The sequence below is a fragment of the Takifugu rubripes genome, chromosome 19 (genome assembly GCF_901000725.2).
Source record: "Takifugu rubripes chromosome 19, fTakRub1.2, whole genome shotgun sequence".
NCBI lineage: Eukaryota > Metazoa > Chordata > Actinopteri > Tetraodontiformes > Tetraodontidae > Takifugu > Takifugu rubripes.
In genome coordinates this window covers 2,124,761-2,147,713 of record NC_042303.1, presented here as the reverse complement: position 1 = coordinate 2,147,713, position 22,953 = coordinate 2,124,761, and the positions used below count along the sequence as shown (strand labels likewise).

At 48.4% G+C, this 22,953-nt stretch overlaps 1 protein-coding gene and 1 long non-coding RNA gene across 5 annotated transcripts in view; one reads left to right on the top strand and one right to left on the bottom strand.

The window, feature by feature from the left end:
- Positions 1–22,570, top strand: part of LOC101079469 (plasma membrane calcium-transporting ATPase 2-like) — a 54,933-nt gene extending 32,363 nt beyond the window's left edge. For 2 of the 4 annotated variants that reach the window (XM_029826248.1, XM_029826246.1), the window contains 15 exons: positions 1,341–1,514; positions 3,188–3,402; positions 3,486–3,728; positions 4,042–4,283; positions 4,366–4,603; positions 5,520–5,699; positions 5,847–5,934; positions 6,140–6,246; positions 8,561–8,752; positions 9,250–9,463; positions 9,535–9,746; positions 10,323–10,430; positions 10,840–11,022; positions 14,320–14,530; positions 16,968–17,106. In XM_029826248.1, the coding sequence (XP_029682108.1) occupies positions 1,341–1,514; positions 3,188–3,402; positions 3,486–3,728; positions 4,042–4,283; positions 4,366–4,603; positions 5,520–5,699; positions 5,847–5,934; positions 6,140–6,246; positions 8,561–8,752; positions 9,250–9,463; positions 9,535–9,746; positions 10,323–10,430; positions 10,840–11,022; positions 14,320–14,530; positions 16,968–16,972 (2,612 nt within the window). In that variant the 3' untranslated portion in view covers positions 16,973–17,106. Of the gene's footprint in view, positions 1–1,340; positions 1,515–3,187; positions 3,403–3,485; positions 3,729–4,041; positions 4,284–4,365; positions 4,604–5,519; positions 5,700–5,846; positions 5,935–6,139; positions 6,247–8,560; positions 8,753–9,249; positions 9,464–9,534; positions 9,747–10,322; positions 10,431–10,839; positions 11,023–14,319; positions 14,531–16,967 lie in introns of all 4 variants that reach the window. The other 2 variants (XM_029826247.1, XM_029826245.1) reach the window with 1 other exon arrangement.
- Positions 10,332–14,347, bottom strand: LOC115246808 (uncharacterized). Its single transcript, XR_003885876.1, has 5 exons — positions 14,211–14,347; positions 11,318–11,423; positions 10,801–11,080; positions 10,563–10,671; positions 10,332–10,469 (listed from the first exon to the last, which is right to left on the bottom strand). It is a non-coding gene; the product is annotated as an uncharacterized lncRNA (long non-coding RNA).
- Positions 22,571–22,953: the final 383 nt, after the last annotated feature.

Here is a 22,953-nt window from a genome sequence, read left to right as displayed (position 1 = left end):
ACACTTTCACCTTTCATTTACCTTAGTGACAGTGGTTTTTTCCTGGTAGGATGCAAAACCTGGCTGGATTCCAGCCTTCATGGATTGGACTTGCCCATGAGAGGAGGTCAAAAAAGTCCTCGATGGTTGAATTTAAGCCGGGATTTGCGTCCTACCAGGCAGGAAACGCTTTCACCAAGGTAAATGGAACCCCAGGTGAAAGTGTTTACCTGTAGGACAGAAAGTCCGGCTTGGATCCGGCCCTCGAGGACTGGATTTGCCCACCCCTGCAGTAGAGCCTGGTCCTCGACAGCAGTCTCGCTACGCAGGTGCACCACAGTGGCCTTCAGCCGCCCTGCTCGGATGAGGTTTATTTAGAGTGTTGAGGAATTCACCAGCAAACAAAAGACAGATGCTGCTTTCAGGGTTTGTGGAAATTATAAAGATCAGTGTGATCTTTTCAACGATAATGACAACAAAAAGAACCCCTCCTATGGCCTCCCGTACCGTTGGTTCACGGATAAAGTTGCTCTTTTGTTAAATAAAGGGAAACCTAAGCTGATTAAGATATCAGTAAAAGCTGATTGCGTTAGCTAAATGTTTTAGAATTGCAATATTAATGTACTTGACAGCAGTTCTTGTCCCACCGTCTGTCACATTATGCAACGTCCCGTCTTGCATCAAACTAGCTTTATTCCGGTTTTCCCACATTTCCTCGGTGCCGACACTTGCTCGCGCCCTCTGAGCAGGGTTGCAAATGAAGTGAAATGCAAATCCAGGCTTTGCTTAGGCATGAGGAGCAAAACCATGGAGCAGGATGTGCAGGTGCCATGTCACATTTTGAAAGTGCAAAACGTACTTGGCGTGCCTGCGTGTGTGTGTGTGCGTGTGTGTGTGTGTTTGTGTCAGTGTATCTGACAGCCTCTTTTGTATTTGCCGCTGTGTCTGCTGCACTTCATGATGAACTGCTGCTCCAGAATGGTCTGTAACACTCTGAAAGCTACCTGGTCCATTTCATAAATGGTCTGTGATCATACTTTAAGGAAATGCAACTCCGCATTCAGCCATCCGTCACCCCGTAAACCTGAGGAGCGAGCGGCCCTTTACGCTGAAAATGCTGCGCCATTCATTACTAAATCTATAATACTTTCTTTGCCTCTTTCCTCTCTCACTCCCAAACCCCACCTTTCAACTCTCACCCTCCACCTTTTTTGTTTCTGAATTTCTTTCTCAATATTGTCCTCATCTGCCTTTATGCTCTGGCCTTGCGCTCCATTTCCCCTCTAACTGCCCACCTTCAAACATGCCCCCTCCTCCTTTTTTTTACCCCAACCACCACCTTACCACCCCTCTTCTCTCAGCCAAAGCTCAGGACGGCATCGCCCTGGAGATAGAGCCGCTGAAGAGTGAGGAGGCTGCGGAGTGCGAGGAGAAAGAGGAGGCCAAACCAGTGAAGAAGGTCAACGTCACCAAGAAGGAGAAGTCGGTGCTGCAGGGCAAACTGACCAGACTGGCTGTACAGATCGGCAAAGCTGGTAGGGAGTTCACGTGCACACGCTGTTTGGGTTTTATGTTTAAATAAATAAAAAATAAAAAAAGAAGGATGGGCTGAATGTGGGTCCAAGCAAGAGAGGAAAGTTTCAGCTTTAGACGATGGATATACAACTTTTGGGCCGAGGTGACACAAAAGGAAGCAAGACGTTGAGGTAAAGGAGCCGAGGCTGCAGTGCCGGGGTGAGCAGGCGCACCGGTGTCTGGGTTCCAGTTACGGACCCCTGCGGATCGCCGCCACAGCTGCTTTCTGCTGGTTTAGCAGCCACCAACACTCTGGAGTTTGGGATTAATGAGCAGTCGGAACACCCAGCCTGCAATGGTTCGATCAAGCCTAGAGGTGGATATTCACACAGTATAAACAGGAGAGGTTCAGGTTATGATCTCATATGATGATGACTTCATCATCACCCTTGCAGGTAAGCAACCAGCAAGCGTTCTCACCTTTATGCAGAGCATCAGATTACCAGAAATTTGGGGCTGTTCCCATAAATAGCGCCTGTGTTCGGAATGATTGGCTGACTGACAGAATGCACTCACTGTTATTGGATTGATTTTCACACAATTCATTTCTCAATGAAATGATTTTTCTACGTTATATCAATTGACCTTAATTCTCTGAGGGCTTTTGAGGACAACCTGTACCCTCCGGTCTGTCTTCTATAATAAACCACCTCATTAAGTGACAGAAATAAATCACAGACCAGGAAGGGACTGAAAGAAAAACAATTAAGCCGGTATTTTTTAATGGTTTCATCTGTTACCGTTCCAGCAGTCAAGGTCAGTGCAGGTACTTTGTCTCTTCCTACCATGTTATCAGCGCAGTATGAAGACATTTTAGGGTAAAAAAAAGCCCAACATCAGGGCTCGATGTTGCATCTGTTGTGTTTTCTTTGTTCAGAAATGGGAACCATGAGCGTCACTGCATGACTCAGCAGCTCTGTGATTAAAAAAAAATGCTCCAAGTCATATAAATAAGAGCAGAAACTGTCTTCATTTCCGTTAAAGGATCTGAACTGACTTTAAATTTGACTCATGTGTCCCTGTGAGGAGAGATTGAACCAATGCATCCACATTTAAAGTCTAACCTGAGCAGCAAGTTCACAAATACTGATTATTCCTCCCCAAGTGCATGAAGTAACCACAGGGCAGCGCATAAAGCTGCCGCGCAGCAATAAACCCGTTTAGCTATAAAGGCTTTGGGGGTAGTTTGCTGCATATTATAGTTCATGTGCTGCATTGAAGCGGAGACGGAACATCTCAACAATACATTTTATCCTCTTCGGAAGTTTAACTTCCCACTTTCCCTCATCTGAGTCACGAGTGCAATGAGACATAAAGCTATTGAGGAACTACATGAAACCAAATTAATAATAAGAAGATGTTTGTTCCCCTGGTTGAGTGGATGCTTTAGATGCACCTTCTCAGATGGTGATGCAAGAATCAGTCTGTACCACTGCTGTAGGTTCGGGTTATAGGGTTATTTATTATCATCCGTCCCTTCTGTATGAAGTTAATTGATAGGGTCAAACACCGCCTGGGCGCGCCGTGTTTCCAAATGCCTGCAGTCATTTTTACACCTACAATTGGCACATCTCCTGTACAAAAGAGTGCGTATTTGTGTTGAAGCTCTCGGCATTCTGCTGCCTCTTCCCAGGCCTGATCATGTCGGCGGTGACGGTCATCATCCTCATCCTGTACTTTGTGATCGACACCTTTGGAGTTCAGGGCCGCTCTTGGATTGCCGAGTGCACCCCGATCTACATTCAGTACTTTGTCAAGTTCTTCATCATCGGTGTGACCGTCCTGGTGGTGGCGGTTCCTGAGGGACTACCTCTTGCTGTAACAATCTCTCTGGCCTACTCCGTCAAGGTTAGTAGCGTCCGGTCGCCCAAAATGATTTTAAACTGCGTTGACAGCGTTCGGACAGTTGTGCCTTCTTTTCTGCGGTTTAGAAAATGATGAAGGACAACAACCTGGTGCGTCACCTGGACGCCTGCGAGACGATGGGCAACGCCACGGCCATCTGCTCGGACAAGACGGGAACGCTGACTATGAACCGCATGACAGTGGTGCAGGCGTATATCGGTGACACACACTACAAAACCGTCCCCGAACCGGAAAACATCAAACCGGAGACACTGGAAATATTGGTCAACAGCATCTCCATCAATTCAGCTTACACTACAAAGATACTGGTGAGTCCGTCCCAGCTGTCAAAGCACAGAAGGGGCAAAAGCAGCTTTAAATGTGACTTTAAATTGAGATTTATTAGTGTGATGCCAGTCACTTTTAGGATTCTTTCGCTAATGGGATCTTGCTGCACAGACACCTGTCTGCTGCCCAGATTTTGCTGTTCAATTCCTAAAGTTCATGGATAAGGAAGATTTGGCCACGCACGAGTTAAATCACCTTACCTGACGACTCGCCAGGCTATTGCGATACCGAATCTCGCAGCTCGCGCTTCCACACATCCGCCTCACATCGTGTTGAAACTGTGTTTGTTTTTAGCCTCCTGAGAAAGAAGGGGGGCTGCCCCGACACGTAGGCAACAAGACGGAATGTTCTTTACTGGGTTTGGTGCTGGAGCTGAAGAGGGACTACCAGCCAATCAGAGAGGAGATTCCCGAAGAGAAACTTTATAAGGTTTATACCTTTAACTCCTCTCGGAAGTCGATGAGCACAGTGCTCAAGAACGCTGATGGCGGGTTCCGCATGTACAGTAAAGGAGCTTCGGAGATCGTCCTGAGGAAGTAAGAGATCAGATGAAAGGAAAGTCCAGGAACGTCTCGCTGAAGGTGCGGCTAAAACGCTTCTTTCCGTCTCCTCTTCCAGGTGTTCCCGCATCTTGGACAACCAGGGTCAGCCTCGTGCATTTAAGCTGAAAGATCGGGACGAGATGGTTCGGAAGGTGATCGAGCCGATGGCCTGCGACGGACTGAGGACGATCTGCGTGGCGTACAGGGACTTCCCCGCCGAGGCAGGCGAGCCCAACTGGGACGCGGAGAATGACATATTGAACGACCTCACCTGCATTTGCGTCGTCGGCATCGAAGACCCCGTCAGACCCGAGGTACGCGCCCTGGATGGTTCGTTCGCTGGCTGAAGATGACGCGACCGTCCCTGCCGCCGAACGTCTGTCAGAGCGCCTCACGACTGTATCTCGTGGCGCGTGTCTCCACCCTGCTTGCTCAGCAGTTGACTGCGGGCTCGATTAGACCTCTCTGCTCGACAGGGTCGCTTCCCCTTAGCCGTCACCGAGCTAACAATAGGCTTGTGTGTTACATACACACGTAATCTTCCACTGGGTTCTTATGTTCCAACCTTTCTCATGTGTTTGGATAATGACAACGCAGCGTCTGGAGGACCGGGCTGCTCAGTGACGGGCTGAAAGACACATGAGCACATAGAGCGCAGAAGCCTGGGATGAAAAACCTTTTGATCACTGAGCCACAGCCACCAGCGCCGGATTAAGAGCTTCACTTGTTAGGAATAAACCGCAACATTATGCTTTCGCATATGCGGAACTCTCTCTTTTTTCATTTTTTTTTAAAAATTCGACGTAATCTTGTCTGACACTGGCATTGATGAGACAATTTATACCTGAATTTATACCTGAATGAAACAAGAGTGGAGCTGAAATCCGCGGAACCTGTGGGCGCGAGCGCTGATGCTGTGATGTTAAATGAAGCCCGTAATAAAGCCCAGAAAGCATCGATCCTGTCTGTCGCTGTAATGTCAGTGATCAAAGGGCACAGACAGGATGTAATAACTGGACAGACGCACTGTTTGTTGTTGTCCGCGCAGCTGTGGGACCGAAGCAGTCGTTCTGAATGCTTGTCGGCTTCTTATTTTCATATTCTGACGCAAAAGGCGACTGCACGTTGTAAATCTGAGGAGAAACTAGTCGACTTGTGTTGCGTGCGCTGTCTGAGAGCTGAGTGTAGCGCTCATTCTTCACTGTCTAGCATCTCTGATTCTTATTTCAGGTACCTGAAGCTATTTCTAAATGCCAGCGTGCGGGCATCACGGTGCGCATGGTTACCGGGGACAACATCAACACCGCCCGGGCCATCGCGACCAAGTGTGGCATCATTGTTCCTGGGGAGGACTTCCTGTGTCTGGAGGGCAAGGAGTTCAATCAGCAAATTAGGAATGACAAAGGCGAGGTGAGACGGGCGGACGCGCTGGTGTTGAGGCAAACGCCTGTTTTACCTTCTGGTGCTGAACGCAGCGGGAGTCAGTGTTCCAACAGAGGGAGCGTTCCATGAGAGCGCCGTTAGAATTAAGTGCTGCCTTTCATATTTGATCTTTAGGTCGAGCAAGAACGCCTGGACAAGGTCTGGCCCAAACTGCGTGTTCTGGCTCGGTCCTCACCGACAGATAAGCACACTCTCGTCAAAGGTGGGTTCCTTCTAATGGATTTGCTGCCGGTGTCTGTCCGTTTGTACTTTGATGCTCGGCTTTGATCTTCAACGCCGTGTTTGCTACTGTATATGGAACCGTAGCATAGTCAACAGAGCTGCTGGCGTCCAGGTCTGACCACAGGAAAACCTTTATTCATCTCAGCCCCAACAGAGAACATCTGCTTTGTTTTCCCCCTGCTCAGGTATCATCGATAGCACGGTGGGCGAAACCCGACAGGTGGTGGCAGTGACGGGAGACGGGACCAACGACGGCCCCGCCCTCAAGAAGGCAGATGTCGGCTTTGCCATGGTAACCATTTTCAGCGGTTTCTGCTCCTCTGCTGTTATTCAGTGAAAGCGTGTAAACAGGCTGGCGTTGACAAAGCTGATCCCATTTTCTCCCTGCAAAAAAAGGAAAACAAACGCCCCAAAAGGCACGCAGCTGTTTGCACATCTGGGCATTTTGAGGCAGGCATAAGTGCAGACAGATGTAGCCAGTTCTCCAGCAGTACAGATGATCGCGGCAGTTGAGTCGCCAGTGCCCTCCGCTGGGATGTTGGCGAGCTGGAAAGCCTCCTGGTTCAGTTGTTTGTGCACTGGCTCCCCCGGCGACCTGGATCACACGCCGCAGGGTCGTCCATTGTCTCGCTCTCTTTTCTCTCTGGTCCATTTCAAACAGTTTTAGAGCCGCTCTTCTAATGTGGGACTGCGCTGCGAAGGGTTAAGAGGATCAGACCGCTTTGACTACAAACGCGCGATTGAAACTGTTTCCACCACAACAGCCGAGAAGCTCTTTCACTGACGGAGCATCTGTGTTCCAACCAGCTGCTTTCGTTACAGTTGGGATACGACACAGGACCAAGTAGTGTTCCGAATTTCACTTTGCTCTCTTTCTGGATCTCCCATTTGTGATCAGCGCATTTAGCTGCAGTACATGTGCCCAGGCGCGCGTGACAGGAAGCAATAAGAAAGGAAGTAATGCTAATAGCTACTTTTAGGATATGTGCCATTTGCATTCCCACAAGCCGCAACATCTGGAGACCTTTTCAGCAGAGCCACGCTCAGTAACTGGTCATGTGCTCACTGTTTCCTTTCTTAAAAATGGCTCCAAGACGTGTCTGTTGCCTCATATTTGTCATCCGTCATGGCTCCTGCCCGAGCTGCTGTCTCTTACATAGGAATTCAAGCTTTTTTTAAACACAACGGTGAGGATTTCTCACTAGCTGATTTACTTTTGGACCATTTGTTTTTATTTGTGTTCTATGATTAGCTCCCATTATTTAATACCCTGTGTGATCTGATTGAGGGTTCATTTGACTCACTAAAGAGACTCACCTTCATGATCTTTTAGTGGGTCTATCTGCATAAATTGCTGTCACAGTAACAGCTCCTGCCTCCTAAATTGGTCTCGAGCCTCCATCTCTGGGTACCTTCCTGGAACAACATGAGGTCTCGCGTGTGGAACCCTCCAAAGCAGCGATATTGATAAACGGATCACTTTCATCCCACCGTAGAGTCCTCCAGAGAATTAAAAAAGACTTAATAACACCACTTTCTAGCACTGCATATTGTTTTAAACCAACCATGAACACATACGTGCTGCTGCCTTCACACTAAAACTTCATAGCATAAAAGTCCACTCGAGGATGAAAAAGTGCAGATAAAGACGCATTGTTGAACGAACCCTGCACTCTTCATTATACGGCACGTTTGTCCATCTCTGTAATTAATTTGAAAGTAATCAATGCGCAGCGCCTGCTGCCAGTTTTGCATCATTTATAAAAGACTGTGAGCTAATTAAAACTCTAATCCAAACTCGGATGAGGCGCGTTGCTTTCACTAAATCGTTATTCCAATTAAAGTCCTAATTGCATTCATTTTATAGTCAAAATGATCGTGTTGATAATGCCCCTGGAACTGGTGCGGCCCAGAGCTTTGACTTGTAAGGAGTACGGTGGAACTTTGTCCATCTTTATATTCAAGGATGCAGTGTCAGGCGGAAACATCCGGGTTTAGCTATTGCTGTCGGGACATGTGGCTAAATATATGAAGTCAGGGTTAACTGAAAGCACATTTTATTCAATGCATCCAGTCCGATCCGTGGAAAAACAAGCAAGCGTGCATGAACCCAGCATCGTGCCAGGAGAGGGTTACGTGGGCGTCCCGCCCTCAGTAGCTTTACATAAGGGTATTTTATAGTGCATATATATTATATTTTATATAGTGCACACAGCTGCTGGAATAAGATAAGAGTGGATTATCCCAGTCCGTCTTGATCGCTGCCCATTACTGTGCCTGTCTCTAGGTTTATATCGAGCACTAGTGCTGCTCAGTTATCTCATTCTGGTCATTAAAAAAGGTAAAAAGTTCATTTTCTTTCTTTATTTCTTCTGTAATTAACTGTCATGTAAAGCGTCTGCTAACGGTTACATCGGTTTTTAAATATTAAACAGGTTTTAAAACTGTCCTGCGGGAAAATCTGCGTCTGTGAATGGAGATAAATGTGATAAATCTTTAGAAACTGTTTCTAGATCAAACTGTTGGATACAGGTGAAGCTAGACACAGGTGAAGCACATTACACGTGAAAACGTGGTTCGCAACCCCCTCCTCTGCTCCTCATCAGGGAATCGCCGGCACTGATGTGGCCAAAGAGGCGTCTGACATCATCCTGACGGACGACAACTTCACCAGCATCGTCAAGGCCGTCATGTGGGGAAGGAACGTCTACGACAGCATCTCCAAGTTCCTGCAGTTCCAGCTGACGGTCAACGTGGTGGCCGTGATCGTGGCCTTCACCGGGGCCTGCATCACTCAGGTGGGCAGAGTGCAGCGGCCATGACCTGGGATAGAACCTCTCATCACAGATAAATGCGTTGATCCTGAAGATGCTGTGTTTCCATGCTGGAAGGGTTGTGTTAGCCTCTACTCACCATCATTCCTTGGGCATGGTTGTAGAATTATTGTTGTTTTTCCACTTAAAACACTGCCGATTGTATTATGACCAGGTTTTCCTGAGTGTCACTGTCCTGAATGTTTATGGTGCTTTCCTGATTTATGACGTGATGCTGCTGCGTTTGTGTACGCCGCCATATCAAACGTCGTACCGTTGGCATGGTTACTCTGAGTTAGTCATGATCAGCAGGTCAGCCTCTATTCTCGTGGCTTTGTAAAACAGGTTTAAAGGCTGTCAGCAGGTCAGATAAAAGTTATTTTGGCTTTACCGTACACACGCAGGGGTTTATGGGAGTAGACGATGCCTTTATTAGACTGCCCAAAACGCATCACGTGAAAAACACTGAAGTCTTCCGACAGGACTCGCCCTTGAAGGCCGTCCAGATGCTCTGGGTCAACCTCATCATGGACACTTTGGCGTCTCTGGCGTTGGCCACCGAGCCGCCCACCGAGTCTCTGCTGTTGCGTAAACCATACGGTCGCAACAAGCCCCTGATCTCCCGGACCATGATGAAGAACATCCTGGGCCACGCCGTCTACCAACTCATCATCATCTTCACCCTGCTGTTCGCGGGTAAGTCACGAGAACTCACCTGCTCCTGTCGCGCCAGGCTCTCTGCGATCAAACCCTTCGGTGTTCAACAGGCGAGAAGATTTTCAACATCGACAGCGGCCGAAACACCCCTCTGCATTCCCCCCCCTCCGAGCACTACACCATCGTCTTCAACGTGTTCGTCATGATGCAGCTCTTCAATGAAATCAACGCCAGGAAGATACACGGAGAACGGAACGTGTTTGAGGGCATCTACAGGAACCCCATCTTCTGCAGCGTGGTGCTGGGGACCTTCGTCCTGCAGGTAACGAATGGAGCCACGTACTCACAGAGGTGAATTTAATCATTTACTCTAAATGAGTCGAGGGAACGCGAACCCATCGTGTTGGATTTTCGGAACTCTGGAACCTGAAGTCGGGAATGGTTCTGCAGCTGGTGGCCACAGAACGTTTCCTCCTGCTCATCTTTTATGGCGTACTCTTTTTAAACAGTACTGTTTTTAAACAGCACGGTGGGGATTTATGAGCCGCTGCTTTACCTTTTAGGGTCGGGCTGGAAAAGGCAACAGCGGTACAGGAAGATCACTGTCAGTCCTGCAAGGTTTCCTCCAGCAGGACACTCGTTAGGAACACGTGGGAGGAATAGACATGCGTTATGATATTGATGATCCAGTGGTTGTAAAGGGTGGCGTCCTCACAGCCCCTGTTGGTGCAGTGGGGCCTGGGGGCCTTGCATGACAGCTACTGCCCTCATGTGGCTGGAATGGGTCACTACTGATTTTCTTGCATCGTTTTGTTTTAAATGAGTCACATGATCGACATTCAAAATATTCATTTCATTTCATTTCATCATTAACCTGACTTTTATTTGCTCTCCTCAGATCGTCATTGTTCAGTTTGGTGGGAAGCCCTTCTCCTGCACCGCCCTGACCATCGACCAGTGGTTGTGGTGTGTGTTCATCGGTGTCGGGGAGCTGCTGTGGGGACAGGTCAGACAAGAAGCGCATTCATGGTCTTCTCCTACCAGCCTGTCAAAGTAGAAACCAACATGAGCACTGGGCCGAAACAATGAATACTGATGAGTTTCACGGTGTGAGAAAAAAAAAGAAGCTGCCTTTTACATATGGGCCATTGCAAGGTTGCCATCACAACTATTGTCATGGAGATTTGTTCAGCACTTGAAAGCAGTACCACACGCGGAGGCCGAACCCAAGGTGTCAGTTCCTCTTTCTGTATCCACGAACACATCAAATCGACAGGGAATCATTTATACAAGCAGCTCCGTTATTCTTGGTGCTAATACTGGCAGTAGCACTGGTCGCTACGCCCAAACTGGGGGCTGTTTATCAGGATTATCACCTCAGACAATAATCTGGAACATTTTTGTTTGCGTGTCAGCTGGTCACGAGCATCCCGACTCAGCACCTGACGTTCCTGAAGGAGGCCGGCCACGGCATAACGAAGGAGGAGATCCACGAGGAGGAGCTGACGGAAGACACCGATGAGATCGACCACGCCGAGATGGAGCTGAGGAGAGGCCAGATCCTGTGGTTCAGAGGTCTGAACCGCATCCAGACACAGGTACATCACCTGCAGCTCACCATGACACCCGGCAACAGTCGGACTTCCCATTTATTCTCTATCCAAGGGATACATTTAGAAAGACAAGTGACTGACTGTAGGTCCCACAGATGCAAGTTCTAGACTCAAATGAACAAATGTTTAATCTTTTTAAAAAGAAAGCCGTATTTAAGTACTTAAGTGTGATAATAGAATACATCTACTCGACCATCTCTTGGAGCTACTTTAGCGTTTAGCATCATTTTTGTCCGAATACGGAAATGGAAGAGGGACGGTTTCGTTCTCTCACTCTGACCTTCACACATTTACAAGAGCGGTCCAACATCTGGATGTCCTTTTGTGCCCTGGAAGAGCGCCACGGTGGCTGTCCTGTCCTCCTCCAGAGAGCTGCACGCTGTTCTCTGCCCCGCACACACACAGAGAGAAGGTTTTCCGTGATCCGTGGCTTCCTGTGTTGTTCTCAGATATTTAGAACAGGACTTGGGATAAGTGCCCCCGCAGCAAATAAAAGCTTGATGATGTCCAACACATCCATCATCCTGTGTAAAGGGATCTTTCAGGGTGGGGATGAATTCTCACCCAGGGGAGAATTAGTCATCGGCTATAATTTAGGATTTGTGGGTCTGTGCAAACTGGGAATATCGACCCAGTTGAAATTGGTCTGCAGGCACCTCAGCATGGAAGGATTTATGGTCTGACGAAACACAAATGCAACGGAGGGAATAAACATATAACAAGTAGCTTTTTGGGCAGCCTATACTTATACATTGTTTTACATATTTATTATTCTTAACGTGTATCTTTTCATTGTTTGGCAGATCTTCCCAGCACAAAAAGTAATATTTTCCACTGCTGTCTTACTGTCTTTGCACATTTTTCAATAAATATTTTTAATTTGCAGTCACCCGCGCACAGACGGAGCTCCATATTGGGCCGTGTTTCGTGTTTAGCCAGCTATTAAGGCCAAAGGCACAGGTTGTTAATGCTAACCTAAGGTATTATCTATGAAACCAGGGTAACGGCTGTAAGGTCACCCGGCAGCGCGTCGGTCGTTGCCTCTGTTCTACAGTTTAGTGTGTACTGCTGGCGCACACTGCAGTTGCCATGACTACTGTTTACATTCCCCCGCAAGATAAAGTTAGCGCAGCTCTTTCCCACCTTCCGCCGTGATTAAACACACTGAAATGTACTGATGCTGACATGCAGTCATAAAAATTCCTGGGAATGTTGGTGGAAAAGGGGCCGTTGTCTTTACGAGAGCCCTCTTCCTTCCTTTAAAGTGTTCAGCGTGGTAGCGGCCAGGGTGGGCTTGACTTCCTTTAGCTTTAGCTTACTTTTACTTACTTTACTGTAGCATAGAGGAGGCTTTTCCAGCCCTGTATTTCCCCAGCCTTGGCCTCTCTCATCATCTGTCATTGGGCTTGACAGATTCCCGTCCCCTCAGGATTCAAACAAGTGCGACAGAGGATGCGCTCTCCTAAAAACTAGATGGGGCTGATTTTTTTGGGGATTTGGAGCGACATAAACATCATCAATCCGATGCCGAGTCATGTTCAGTTACCAGCTCTAACTCTTGGATACGATTACCACATTTTGCCACGTGAATTACTGCATATTAATGTAAATAACGCATTAATGAGGGGAGTGAAGCAACAATGGTAGTGACAGACAATCACTTGTGAGCATCATCATCATCATCACCAGCCTAGAAGGGCCCCACGTCCTGTGGGACAGGCAGCGTCAGTCACATGTGTGTTATTAGGGTCACGTCCACTGACTGTGCACTCCATCACTGCTACACTCATATGGACACACACCTCCCCCTCACACTACCTAGGAGCTTCGAAACTTGGCATCTGTTGACATCTGTTGGTTAAAATCGGCCTTACAACACAATTATAAAATCAAATGTTTTCCCTGTCTGTAGAAAACAATTTGCATTAGTCCTGCATACATGTGTCTATTTCTGGCTTTGGTTGCCCCCCCCCCCCCCCGAGGACCGTATTTTAATCCGTAAAGGTGAATATTGGCCCTCTGTGTTAATATTGTGTCACATCACGTTCGTTTTGCTCTGAATCTTTAAATTACCCACCGATCGGGCGTGATATTATAAGCCCCTACTAATATTGTGTCGGTCCTGCTTCTGTTGCTAAAACCGCCGCGAGCTTGTCGGGTCGAGAGTCATTTTTGATGGATACAAACCGCTGCAGACGGCAAACAGCCTACAAGAGCCGCAGCGTCGGAGAGGCTCTGACCCAGTTTTCCTGAGACGACGCAATTTGATCCCTGCCGAACTGGGCAGGGATCCCGTTTTCTGCTTTTAACGCATCAGCGTCGAAGACGCAGGCGCCACAATAGAGATGATCGCTGTCATTCCCTGGTGGGCATCATTGACTGACAGTTCCAGCGAGAAAAAGAGGTTCAGGTTTGAACCGGGGGAGAAGAAGAAGACCCAAGATTCCCCAAATCGAGCGCAAATGACTCATGCTGGCATTTCCAAACTGGCCGCGATGCTGCTTTCAGGCAGGAGATGTTGTGATTAATAGTTGTGAGGCTCCAGATTAGTTTGGGAGACAAAGGGAAACTGGCTTTGCTGTCCCGCTAATATAACACGCACTTTAAAGAAAAAAACCTAGCTCTTTATATCTGTGTTTCTGTAATATTAATCTGCCCTCCTTCTGGGGATAAAAGACGGAGAGATCCAGGGGGAGGCAACAAAAGGCTGCAAGCTAATTAGGTTCTTATCTCTTCACGCTCCTCTTACTGTCCTCCTCCTCTCTAATCCTTGTGGGCAGCATTGTGCCGGCAAATCCTCAACAGTCAGATACAGTGGGGGAATAGCTGAAGAAAGTTTCACACCGTCTCCTCTTCCTCCTGTCCTCTAAAGGGGCCTCTTTTGTTTGCTTTCTTTTTTGAACCACTTCATAAATGCTTCCTTCCTTATTCCATTGCTCTGTGCACATGTTTCCACTAACTTGCGAACCTTTTTGGAGACCCACGGTTTTCCTCTCTCCCTACAGCTCCAGGATGCTCGCAGGGCGATTGCTCGTCTCCAATGATCCCAGATGCTACTTTACAGCTGTTTGTTACCCTCAGACATTTGTAACTGTAGTTTCTCCTCCGATTCCACTGCTTTAATCTCTTTTTGTCTTTTGATTGTGCTTTACAGAGAAACGGTGAACTCTAACCTTTAAACTCTGTTGTAACCTCTAAACGTCTTCCTTCCCGTTTCTTTTGCCCGTTCTCTCTGCGCTCCCCGTCTGCTCTCTAACTGTGTTGTGGCTGTCCTTCCTTCAGATGGATGTGGTCTATACCTTCCAGAGTGGCCAGGCGCCGGTTCCCGGTGCTCTACGCCGCCAGCCTTCCGTCGTCAGCCAGCACAATGACGCCACTGCCGCCAAAACTCTCTCTAGCCCCACCCACGTGGGGCTTAGCCCCTCCTCTTCTCTAACCAACTCATCTGGGGCCCCGCCCCCTCCCGCTGCTGCTTCCTCCTCTACTGCAGGCAGTGAGTTGGTGATGAAAGGCCAGCATGCTCCTTGCATCATCAAGCTGGAGTTATTTTCTGTGCTTGATGTGCATGAAAGGCTAAAGGCTGCATGTGTCACCAGCAGTGCTTCTGTCTTCAGTAGGTGTCTGCACCTCCTAATTTTAGCTCTTACCAGCTTCAAAAACATCCCAGCAATTTACATAAGACCTGAGACAATTAGGACACTTGGTAAAGAGAAAGGATTGTCTGAATGTAGGAGATTAAAAGGAACAAGGGCGAGGAAGCGCTGCACACATGTGGATTAGTCCGTGCATGTAACCGTGACATTGAATGACTGATAAAGTCACATGAAGTGATTTCAAACGTTAACATCTTCTCAAACCCCACAAATAACCCTTCCTGAATCCGCTCCGTCCCGTTAACCAGCAGTGGCGCGCCACGGGTAACGGCCAGCGTATCGGGGTTTAGTAAAGTTCACGCGTAAACCACATAAAACCAGCCTTTAGCGTGAAGCCTGGTTTGGAGCGCTGCTGACTGGTAGCTATTAGAGAACGCCAGCGGGCACAGCTCTCTTCAAAATGTATCCAGATGGCACCTAAAATGCCCTTTTTAAAATGTTCCCAGTAGAGGTCGGTCGGTAACCAAGTGACAAGAACCCGACACGTACAATAACTCCTAGTTTTGAATGTGTCGGCCCTTTTGTCTTTAAAAGAAATAGAACAAAACAAAACGTGCAGACAACCTGCTCGGGTCATGTTTCCGACCATCTTTGTGTCATGCCCGTTCCGTTTTCCTCTTTCTTACTTCTTTTCCTGCGTTTCTTCTTCTCTGCTTCTGTCAGCCAACAGCTGCATGTTGAGGAGCGTAAACCTTAACCTGCATCTCTAAACCACGATGAGACTTGCTGTCCGACAGGTTGAACCTGTCACACACCACCCAAACCAATGTCCGGTTCCCCTTTTGCTCCGGAATCGGCCCGACAACTTAATCCTGAGCAGCTTCTAAATCTACCAGGCCCAGCAAGTCGGTTGTGGTTTAACAGCAGTACTGTGTGTGTGTGTGTGTGTGTGTGTGTGTGCAGTAGCTCTCCAGGACTTTGAACCCGCAGTGTTATTTAATGAAGCGCGTCACCGACGGTGCTTGTAAAGGGAGTTTCCTCTTCCCGACTCCTCGTGTTCTTGCATATTTGTCACACTTGTGTTCCAGACCATCAAACCGTCTTTTAATATCAGACAGCCATGACCCGCGGAGGTGAAAACTGCAGTTTTAAATGATGACAAGGTCAGACGCCGCGGTTCTGGCGGCTGCTAGGACCCTGGGATGGTTGGCTGGGCGGTAATTGACCCGGGAATTCTGCCGTCTACCAGAAAATCCCAAAGAAGACGATCCGTCCCTCTGCTCGGGTTATGCAGCAGAACGGCAACCAGCGAGTCCGACGCTGATAAATGAGACAAACGTGCCAAAATATAAGAAATGAGGACGACAGCACCGTAAACCACCCGTAATCTCTGTGGAGTCTGCTGGATTAAACCTGATGAATCTTTATTAGCAGATTAGTATTTGATTCTCCTGGTCGGGCCTGTTAAACATGTCTTCATGAACCCCCTCACAGGCGTTTCAGGGCATTTAAAAACACAGAAGCTCTCGTCCCGTCCTTAAAAACATTAAATCAGCTTTAAACACAATTGATCTCTCACCGTTCCGCTTTTAGCTGCAGGGATGTGACACAGTCCTCTTGTGTCCTGTCCAAAACTTCTAAGCGGAGTATGTCGTGAAGCCGTACTTAAGATCAAGGCAATCGTGTTCCACTCATTTCCTGTTGAACTCAAACGCTGGCTGGTAGCAGCAGGCTGAAGGTCTGTTAGCAAAGCAGGTTTTTATGTACCGCAGCTCAGGTCGGAAGTCAAAGTCAGGTTTGAGGATTTCCACACCAAAGTGGAGCCCGTCTTCCACCAAAGACCTCCGAGGAAGCGACCCAGCCAGCGCTTGATGTCTTTAGATGGGATCGAGGACGGCGTCCTCGGGTGTGAAATAGCGGTTCCAAAGGATCAGACGTGGGTGGAGCCAGCGGCTGCCAGCAGGGGTCAGAGCTCTGCTGAGCCGAAGCCACTTCCTAAAGACGGATCCCCCATTTGTTTACTTCAACATTTCCTGGAAAACCTCCCCCTGTTTTTGGACACATAATGAAGCGCGCGTGTGAGTGTGTGTGTGTGTGTGTGTGTGTGAGAACTGGCATGCTCCTCCACACATGGGCATTTTTCTCGCTGCCTCCAACATGATGGACCTTCTTGATGTGAATGTTTGTGGATTTGTTTGTGTTTTCATCCCTGTGTTGTGGTCTCACCCCTCCCGCCCCAGATTCAACCTCGCGACTCCCCCGCGTCCCGTCGGTCACCTTCGCGGAATCCAGATGTGACCCGCTGACATCCTAACGTTCTTCTTCTCTTTCCCCTAGATTAAAGTGGTGAACGCGTTCCGTAGCTCCCTGTACGAGGGGCTGCGGAGCCCAGAATCCCGTAGCTCCATCCACAGCTTCATGGCCCATCCCGAGTTTGTGCCCCTGTCCGAAGAGGAGGCCCACATCCCGCCCATAGAGGAGACCGGAGATGAGATCGACCCCCTCCCCGGTGCGTCCTCCGGAGCTTCAGGAGGAGAGCCGCCCAGCGCGTTCCCCCACGGCCACGAGTCCTCCATCTGAGCACCTCCTCCTCTTCCTCCCTCCTCGTGGTCAGCAGTATCCGTCCCACCACCGACCGGACTGTGGCGTCGAGGAGGGAGGTCCCGTTCGCGGCTCCATCGTCGCCTCCTCACTTCCATCTCAACGTGCTGTGTTCATGTTCATACCAACCTTGCCTGTAATTCACGCCGCCTCCACAAGGGTCCACCGTGGACGGCCTCCCGACATCCATTTGTGTCTATTTTTTTACTTTTTGAAAAGCTTTCAGATGCTACTGGGTCAGATCTTTGTGGGACTTGGCAGCAGCATGTTGTATTCTTACTAGCGTTTCCATTTCTGTGTTAATACTTCAAAAAAGAAAAAGCCCAAAAAAAGGAAAAAAACCCAACTGCAACAGACTTTTAAAGGAGCGCAGCGTCCGTGCGCCTTCACGCCTCCACACTGCTAACATGTGGGTTCGGTCAGAAGATTTTTAGGCAAAACTAACTCTTTTGTTTGTTTTTATAACCTGTAAAGGCGGATTGACTTCCAGTCTTCAGATGTGCGCGACACTACAGTCTAGAAAAAGTTCCTCGCTTTTTTCCGCCGTCTGTATCTGTTTTTGTTTTTTCCCCCCCCATTTTCGCTGCCATGTTGCATGTGAAAAAACGGAATCTTTCCTCTCCTGAATTATCCCGCGTGGCAGCAAGGTCGATCTCTGCACTACCAGGGGGGGGGGTCCTGACTTCTGCCGTCAGGGTCCGGGTCCCCCCCCCCCGCCCCCCCGCTTGTACATTCACCACGTGGTCACCAGGAAACAGAAGCGTGATTGTTTCCTTCCTTCTAGTGGGATGCATGTTTGTTTCAGTTGTGTTGAATTGCATGAACTTGGGCCCACACTCGGAGCTCTGTTTCGAGGCCCCCCCCACCCTCCCCGCTGTTTGTGCGGTTCGGGCTGCAGCAGGATCCGTTCACAGGCCGAACCTGCTGCCTCCACAGCGAGAGGGCCCCCCCCGGCTGAGATCCCTCTCCTCCAACTGGGCGGGGCGAGTCGGCATAGGCGTAACCTTCGTGCTTCCCTGTGATTGGGCCGCTCACGCGGTCGATTCGGAGCCCCGCCCGGCCGAGCCGGCGCCGGCAGAGGCGGACCAGGGCTCACGGTCTCGTCCTCCTGGAGCCGTTGCAGCAGAAACTGCATGAATTTCTAAATGTGATGTGTGTTTCACAGTTTTCTTGGTGTGTTTTTGTCCAATGGCAATTACAGGAATAGAAAAATGGCTTTTTCTGTAATTGTGATTCTATTAAAACACCGACTGCTTGACGGGGCCCAAACTAACGACTACTTAACTAACTGGGTGATTGTTTTCCTTTTGAAGCAGCAGAACGCCAGCCTCAGGCGTTCACCAGCTGTCTCTGTTGTAAACGCCACACGCTGGAAGGTGACATTGATGTTGGTTTTGACGTGCGAGCCGAAAGACTGCCACGATTTACAGCCATCGCGTGACATTTTTACACGCCATTTTTCACCCACTGACTGTAACCTTTGTTTGAGTCCGTTTACCACGCACAGATGCTCATTAAACCATCGGCCCGGTCCTCATAGGCTCTCAGAAAAGACCAGTTTGTCCATTTTTCTGCCGACTCATCGTCTCAAGCTTCCTCTTCTGTCCGCTCTGGAGACAAAAACGGATCTCTGACCAGGGTCCCAAAAGTCTGTTCAAGACCATTTTCAGTTCTGGATTTTATTTTACTTTTATTTTTTTCGGTGTCATACTTGAGGAACAGAAACTGGATCAGTGGTTGTTCTCAGTCGTTCTACTGCTGCCATATTTCCCACCTCCTCTCATCACTGGGGATCTCCTCTCCCCTCTGATGACTCTCTATGTAATCCAGAGCCATATTTTATAGGTTGTCTGTGTTTCTTAATCATCCTTCTCGACGTTTCCTTTGACCTTCTATACCTGACCCCCCCCCTCCCCGGCCTTTTACTCCAAACATGACCAAAAAAAGAGAAGCAAAATGTTTCAGTCATCACTGCCGAACCAAATTCTAAAGACTTGTAGGATGTTTACACGCACGCTCGCGGGTGGCAGTGGGCCGCGTCTCATCTGACCATGTCCCTTCCATTCCCTTTCTTTAGAGTCTTAAACGGGGAAGCTTTCTTGCATGGTTTTCATAGAAACGTCAATGTTTTACTCATTTTTTACGATTCTTCTGTATTTTTATATTCAGTACTTTTTAATATTTTGAAGATATATGAATATATGTGTATAAGCTGAAGCTTTTGGTGACGGTGCAGGACATGAGTGAGATCAACTTGACGTCAACTGTGTCATTTCCGCCGCCTGTGTCAGTTCGGTCTCTCGATATTCGGGCTCAGAAATTTGCGATGGCTTGTTTACTTCCTTTTGGCCATGCAGCAATTGGAATCCCAACAGTCTCCATCTCCCTCTTTTACACGCGCGCGCGCTCTCTCTGAGCGAGCGGTGACCCCTGATTTGGTTTTGCAGTTCGTCCAAATTCACCAGAAAGGGCGACACACACTTGCGTCACAACTTCAGTTGCACAGAACCTTTTCTGAAGCTCACATCTAATCACGCTGACATCTGCTGAGTCAGATTCTACGTCTGGCCACTCCCAGGATCAGAGCAGGAAATAAGACCTCTGCTCAGATTTGAGAGCTCACAAGTTTTGGCGGTATTGACTCCTGCTGGGGGGCAGTAAAGCCCAAGGGGGCAGTAGAGCCGTCTGTAGGTTTGTGGCCTCCTTTCGTCAGGAGTCAATGAAGCTATAACCCAAAACCAACAAGGAATGTGGCCCGTGGGGGCATTTCTAGTCCTGGTCTGTCCGTTCTAGCTCAGCGGATGACACAAAGATTGAAACTACAGTTTAGAATTCTGACCCAAAGCGTTCTGGACGTCGGCTCGGCTCCAGGAAGACCTCCGCCGGCCATTAACGGGCCGAGCTCAGCTGTTCTAGCGTGAACAGCCCCAGGTTCTTTTAGGATCTTGAATGTGAGGGAGATCTTCCTTTGGCGCCACCGTCAGGCGTCCTGGACCGCTTTCACTTCCTGGTTGCCGCCCGGCAGAAGCATATAAGCATCATCTGTGATGAAACGAACCACCCCGGAAAGCTTTAAGTACGTTGTTCTGCCCTTTCCTTTGCCAGCAGTTGCTTTGAACCTTTTTTTTGAGTGGGGGGGGGGTGTTTGCTGTCACTGGACCCCTTTAATGCTGCCCCTCTGTGTGGCTGCTGGCTGTCTGTTGCACGGCTGCCCGAACGGCAAAGCCTCGAGGTCAAAGACCCTCACCATCAACTGGCTTTAGCTTCCCCAAGGTCCTTTTATCGCTTGGGTTCCTTTCGGAGTCGAAATGTTCTCCACCAGTTCTCTACGAGGACTCGTGCGTGTGTGTGCGCGTGCGTGTGCGTGTGTGTGTGTGTGGGGAGGGGGGACAAAAGAAGTGGACTTGTTTTTTCTTTTCCCGTTGCTTCCACCTCAGAGCACTGCCTTTCTCACCACAGCTTCCTGTTCACAGATCTGGAGAGGAGAACATGCCTCAGAATACGTTGACATGAACTGCAAACGGTCTTTTGCCATTGAACATGCAGTACGTATCTGTATATTTCTATTCACCTGTGTCTGTGTGTTGCTGTCGAGTCGACACCAACACACAGACCTTTCTGGTTTCTCAGCTCAACACCGTTGCAAAAAAGACTAAATGCGACTTGTTTTCTGTAATTACTATGATATACAGTAATAGGCATTGGTGTTATTTTGTATAAACATTATATCATCTATGTGGCATGCATAACATATATACAAAACTTGTGGTTTGAAGCAGTCTGTCTAATCTGGTGCGATTGGTTGCCTTGTGTTCTGTGTAGCCTGAAGCCACTCTGTGTCTGAAAAAATACCCCAAAAAACCTGCATTTGGATAAAACTAACTGTTGAGTGTACGTGTTCAGTGTTCTGTGTTCTGCATGTTTTAGTATGGAATGAAACATCCCAAGTGTCCCCTTATTTTCTGAACAAGACGCAACTTCATCCGCCCACATTTGCACTGTGAGGTGAAACACGCTGAGGAAATAAAACTGTGAGACATCTGGCGGACGGGTCGGTGAGAAGGGAAGGCTCCCTTCTTCCCCTCTCTCATTCGGACTCTCCGTCCACCCATCCCATCCCATCCCATCCCATCACGCCACGCATCCAGCCTCAAATTTCCAAACGTGTCCCTCGCTCATCCCCTGGTGAGAGGAGGAGGAGGGAGACGGTGAAAAGGCCTCAAACAGTCTCCGTGTGCTCCAGGTAAGCCTCAGCCCTGGAGGTGTCCTCATCCCACCTGCCTCTCTCACCCAGTAAACAAATGCTTTGTTTTCTCTTCTATCTGAGCGAATGGTGTGTTTATAAGACGGTAATAACATGGTGTCGCTGACCGCGGGCTCATTTTCTCTCCTCTCAATCTAAAATGCCTTCAAACTAACGTGCGAGCAGCAGGAAATTAAGTGCATTTTGATGATGCACCAAGCAAATTCCAACAGAGCTGTTTCGCAGCCCCGCCCCCGCCTTTTTAGGACATGGAAATAAACATTGCTCTTATCAAATGGAGTCTGTGATTTTATGCTCCCATCGAGGCCCCGTCACGTCAGCCACAGACAGGTAATTAACCAGCAGGCAGCCGAGATTATCCCAACGTGTTTGTCCCGTCATGACCCGAGCAGCTACAGTGACGACACGTTTAACAACATTCCTCAGAATCTGGATGATTCCAGTATTTGCTGAGCGGTTTTGGAATTGGTCAGAATCCGACACGTGGAGGAGCCCACCTCCATGACCGCTGACCCCTTGCTGACCTCTGGTGATTTGCCTTTGTGCATGTGCTTGCTTGTGTGTGTGTGTGTGTGCGCGCGCGCGCGCGAGGGAGGAATGTGAACCGCGTGTTTCCTCAGTGTGCGTCTTCACCCTGTCCCGTTTGCTTTGATCTATGCAACAGAATCCTTCAGCTCTGGCCATGCACCCACCGTCGCTCCCTTTCCACCGTCGCTGTCTGCTTGTCTCCCTCTGTGCCAACTTCTTCTCTTTCTTTGAGCATTTTCCAGTCCTCCCACCACACCCGGACCCTGATCTGTGCCGTGTGTGTGTGTGTGTGTGTGTGTGTGTGTGTGTGTGTGTGTGTGTGTGTGTGTGAGAGAGAGAGAGAGAGACTGGTGAAAGCAGTCATGCTGTTTCCTTTAATCTTTTGTAAGATATGATCATGTGGAATGCCTTGGTCTTAGTGTAATGTCCTTTGAAGTTAAGCTGAACAAAAGATGATAATCAACCAACAAAGTAAGAAGTACACTTATATAATACATAAATATATCTATAAATCTAACAAAATAAAGCCATTGATATTTGAAATAAATGTGTGTCCATTCGTGGCTTTCTTTGAACAAATCTATTTAAATTTAAATTTTAATGTGTCGAGAATTAGAGGTGTGATCATCTCATTGTCTTTTTTTTGATAATGTCATCTATGCCTGTAAAATTATATGTGCATAATCAATGTATTATACAGTATATTTGATATATTAAATACACACTAAAATAAATATGCACCATTGAAATGAGCAGTGCGCGTATATATTCATATATACATATTATACGAAGTGTCTGCGTGCGTGATACATCTGTGTCCGATCCGTCACTTACCCAGAAAGGTTCCAACACTTCAGTAATTGTAAGGCCAACAGCGCCCCCTGGCGGTACGGACATATACCTACACCCCACCGGTTATTTACCGGTTAG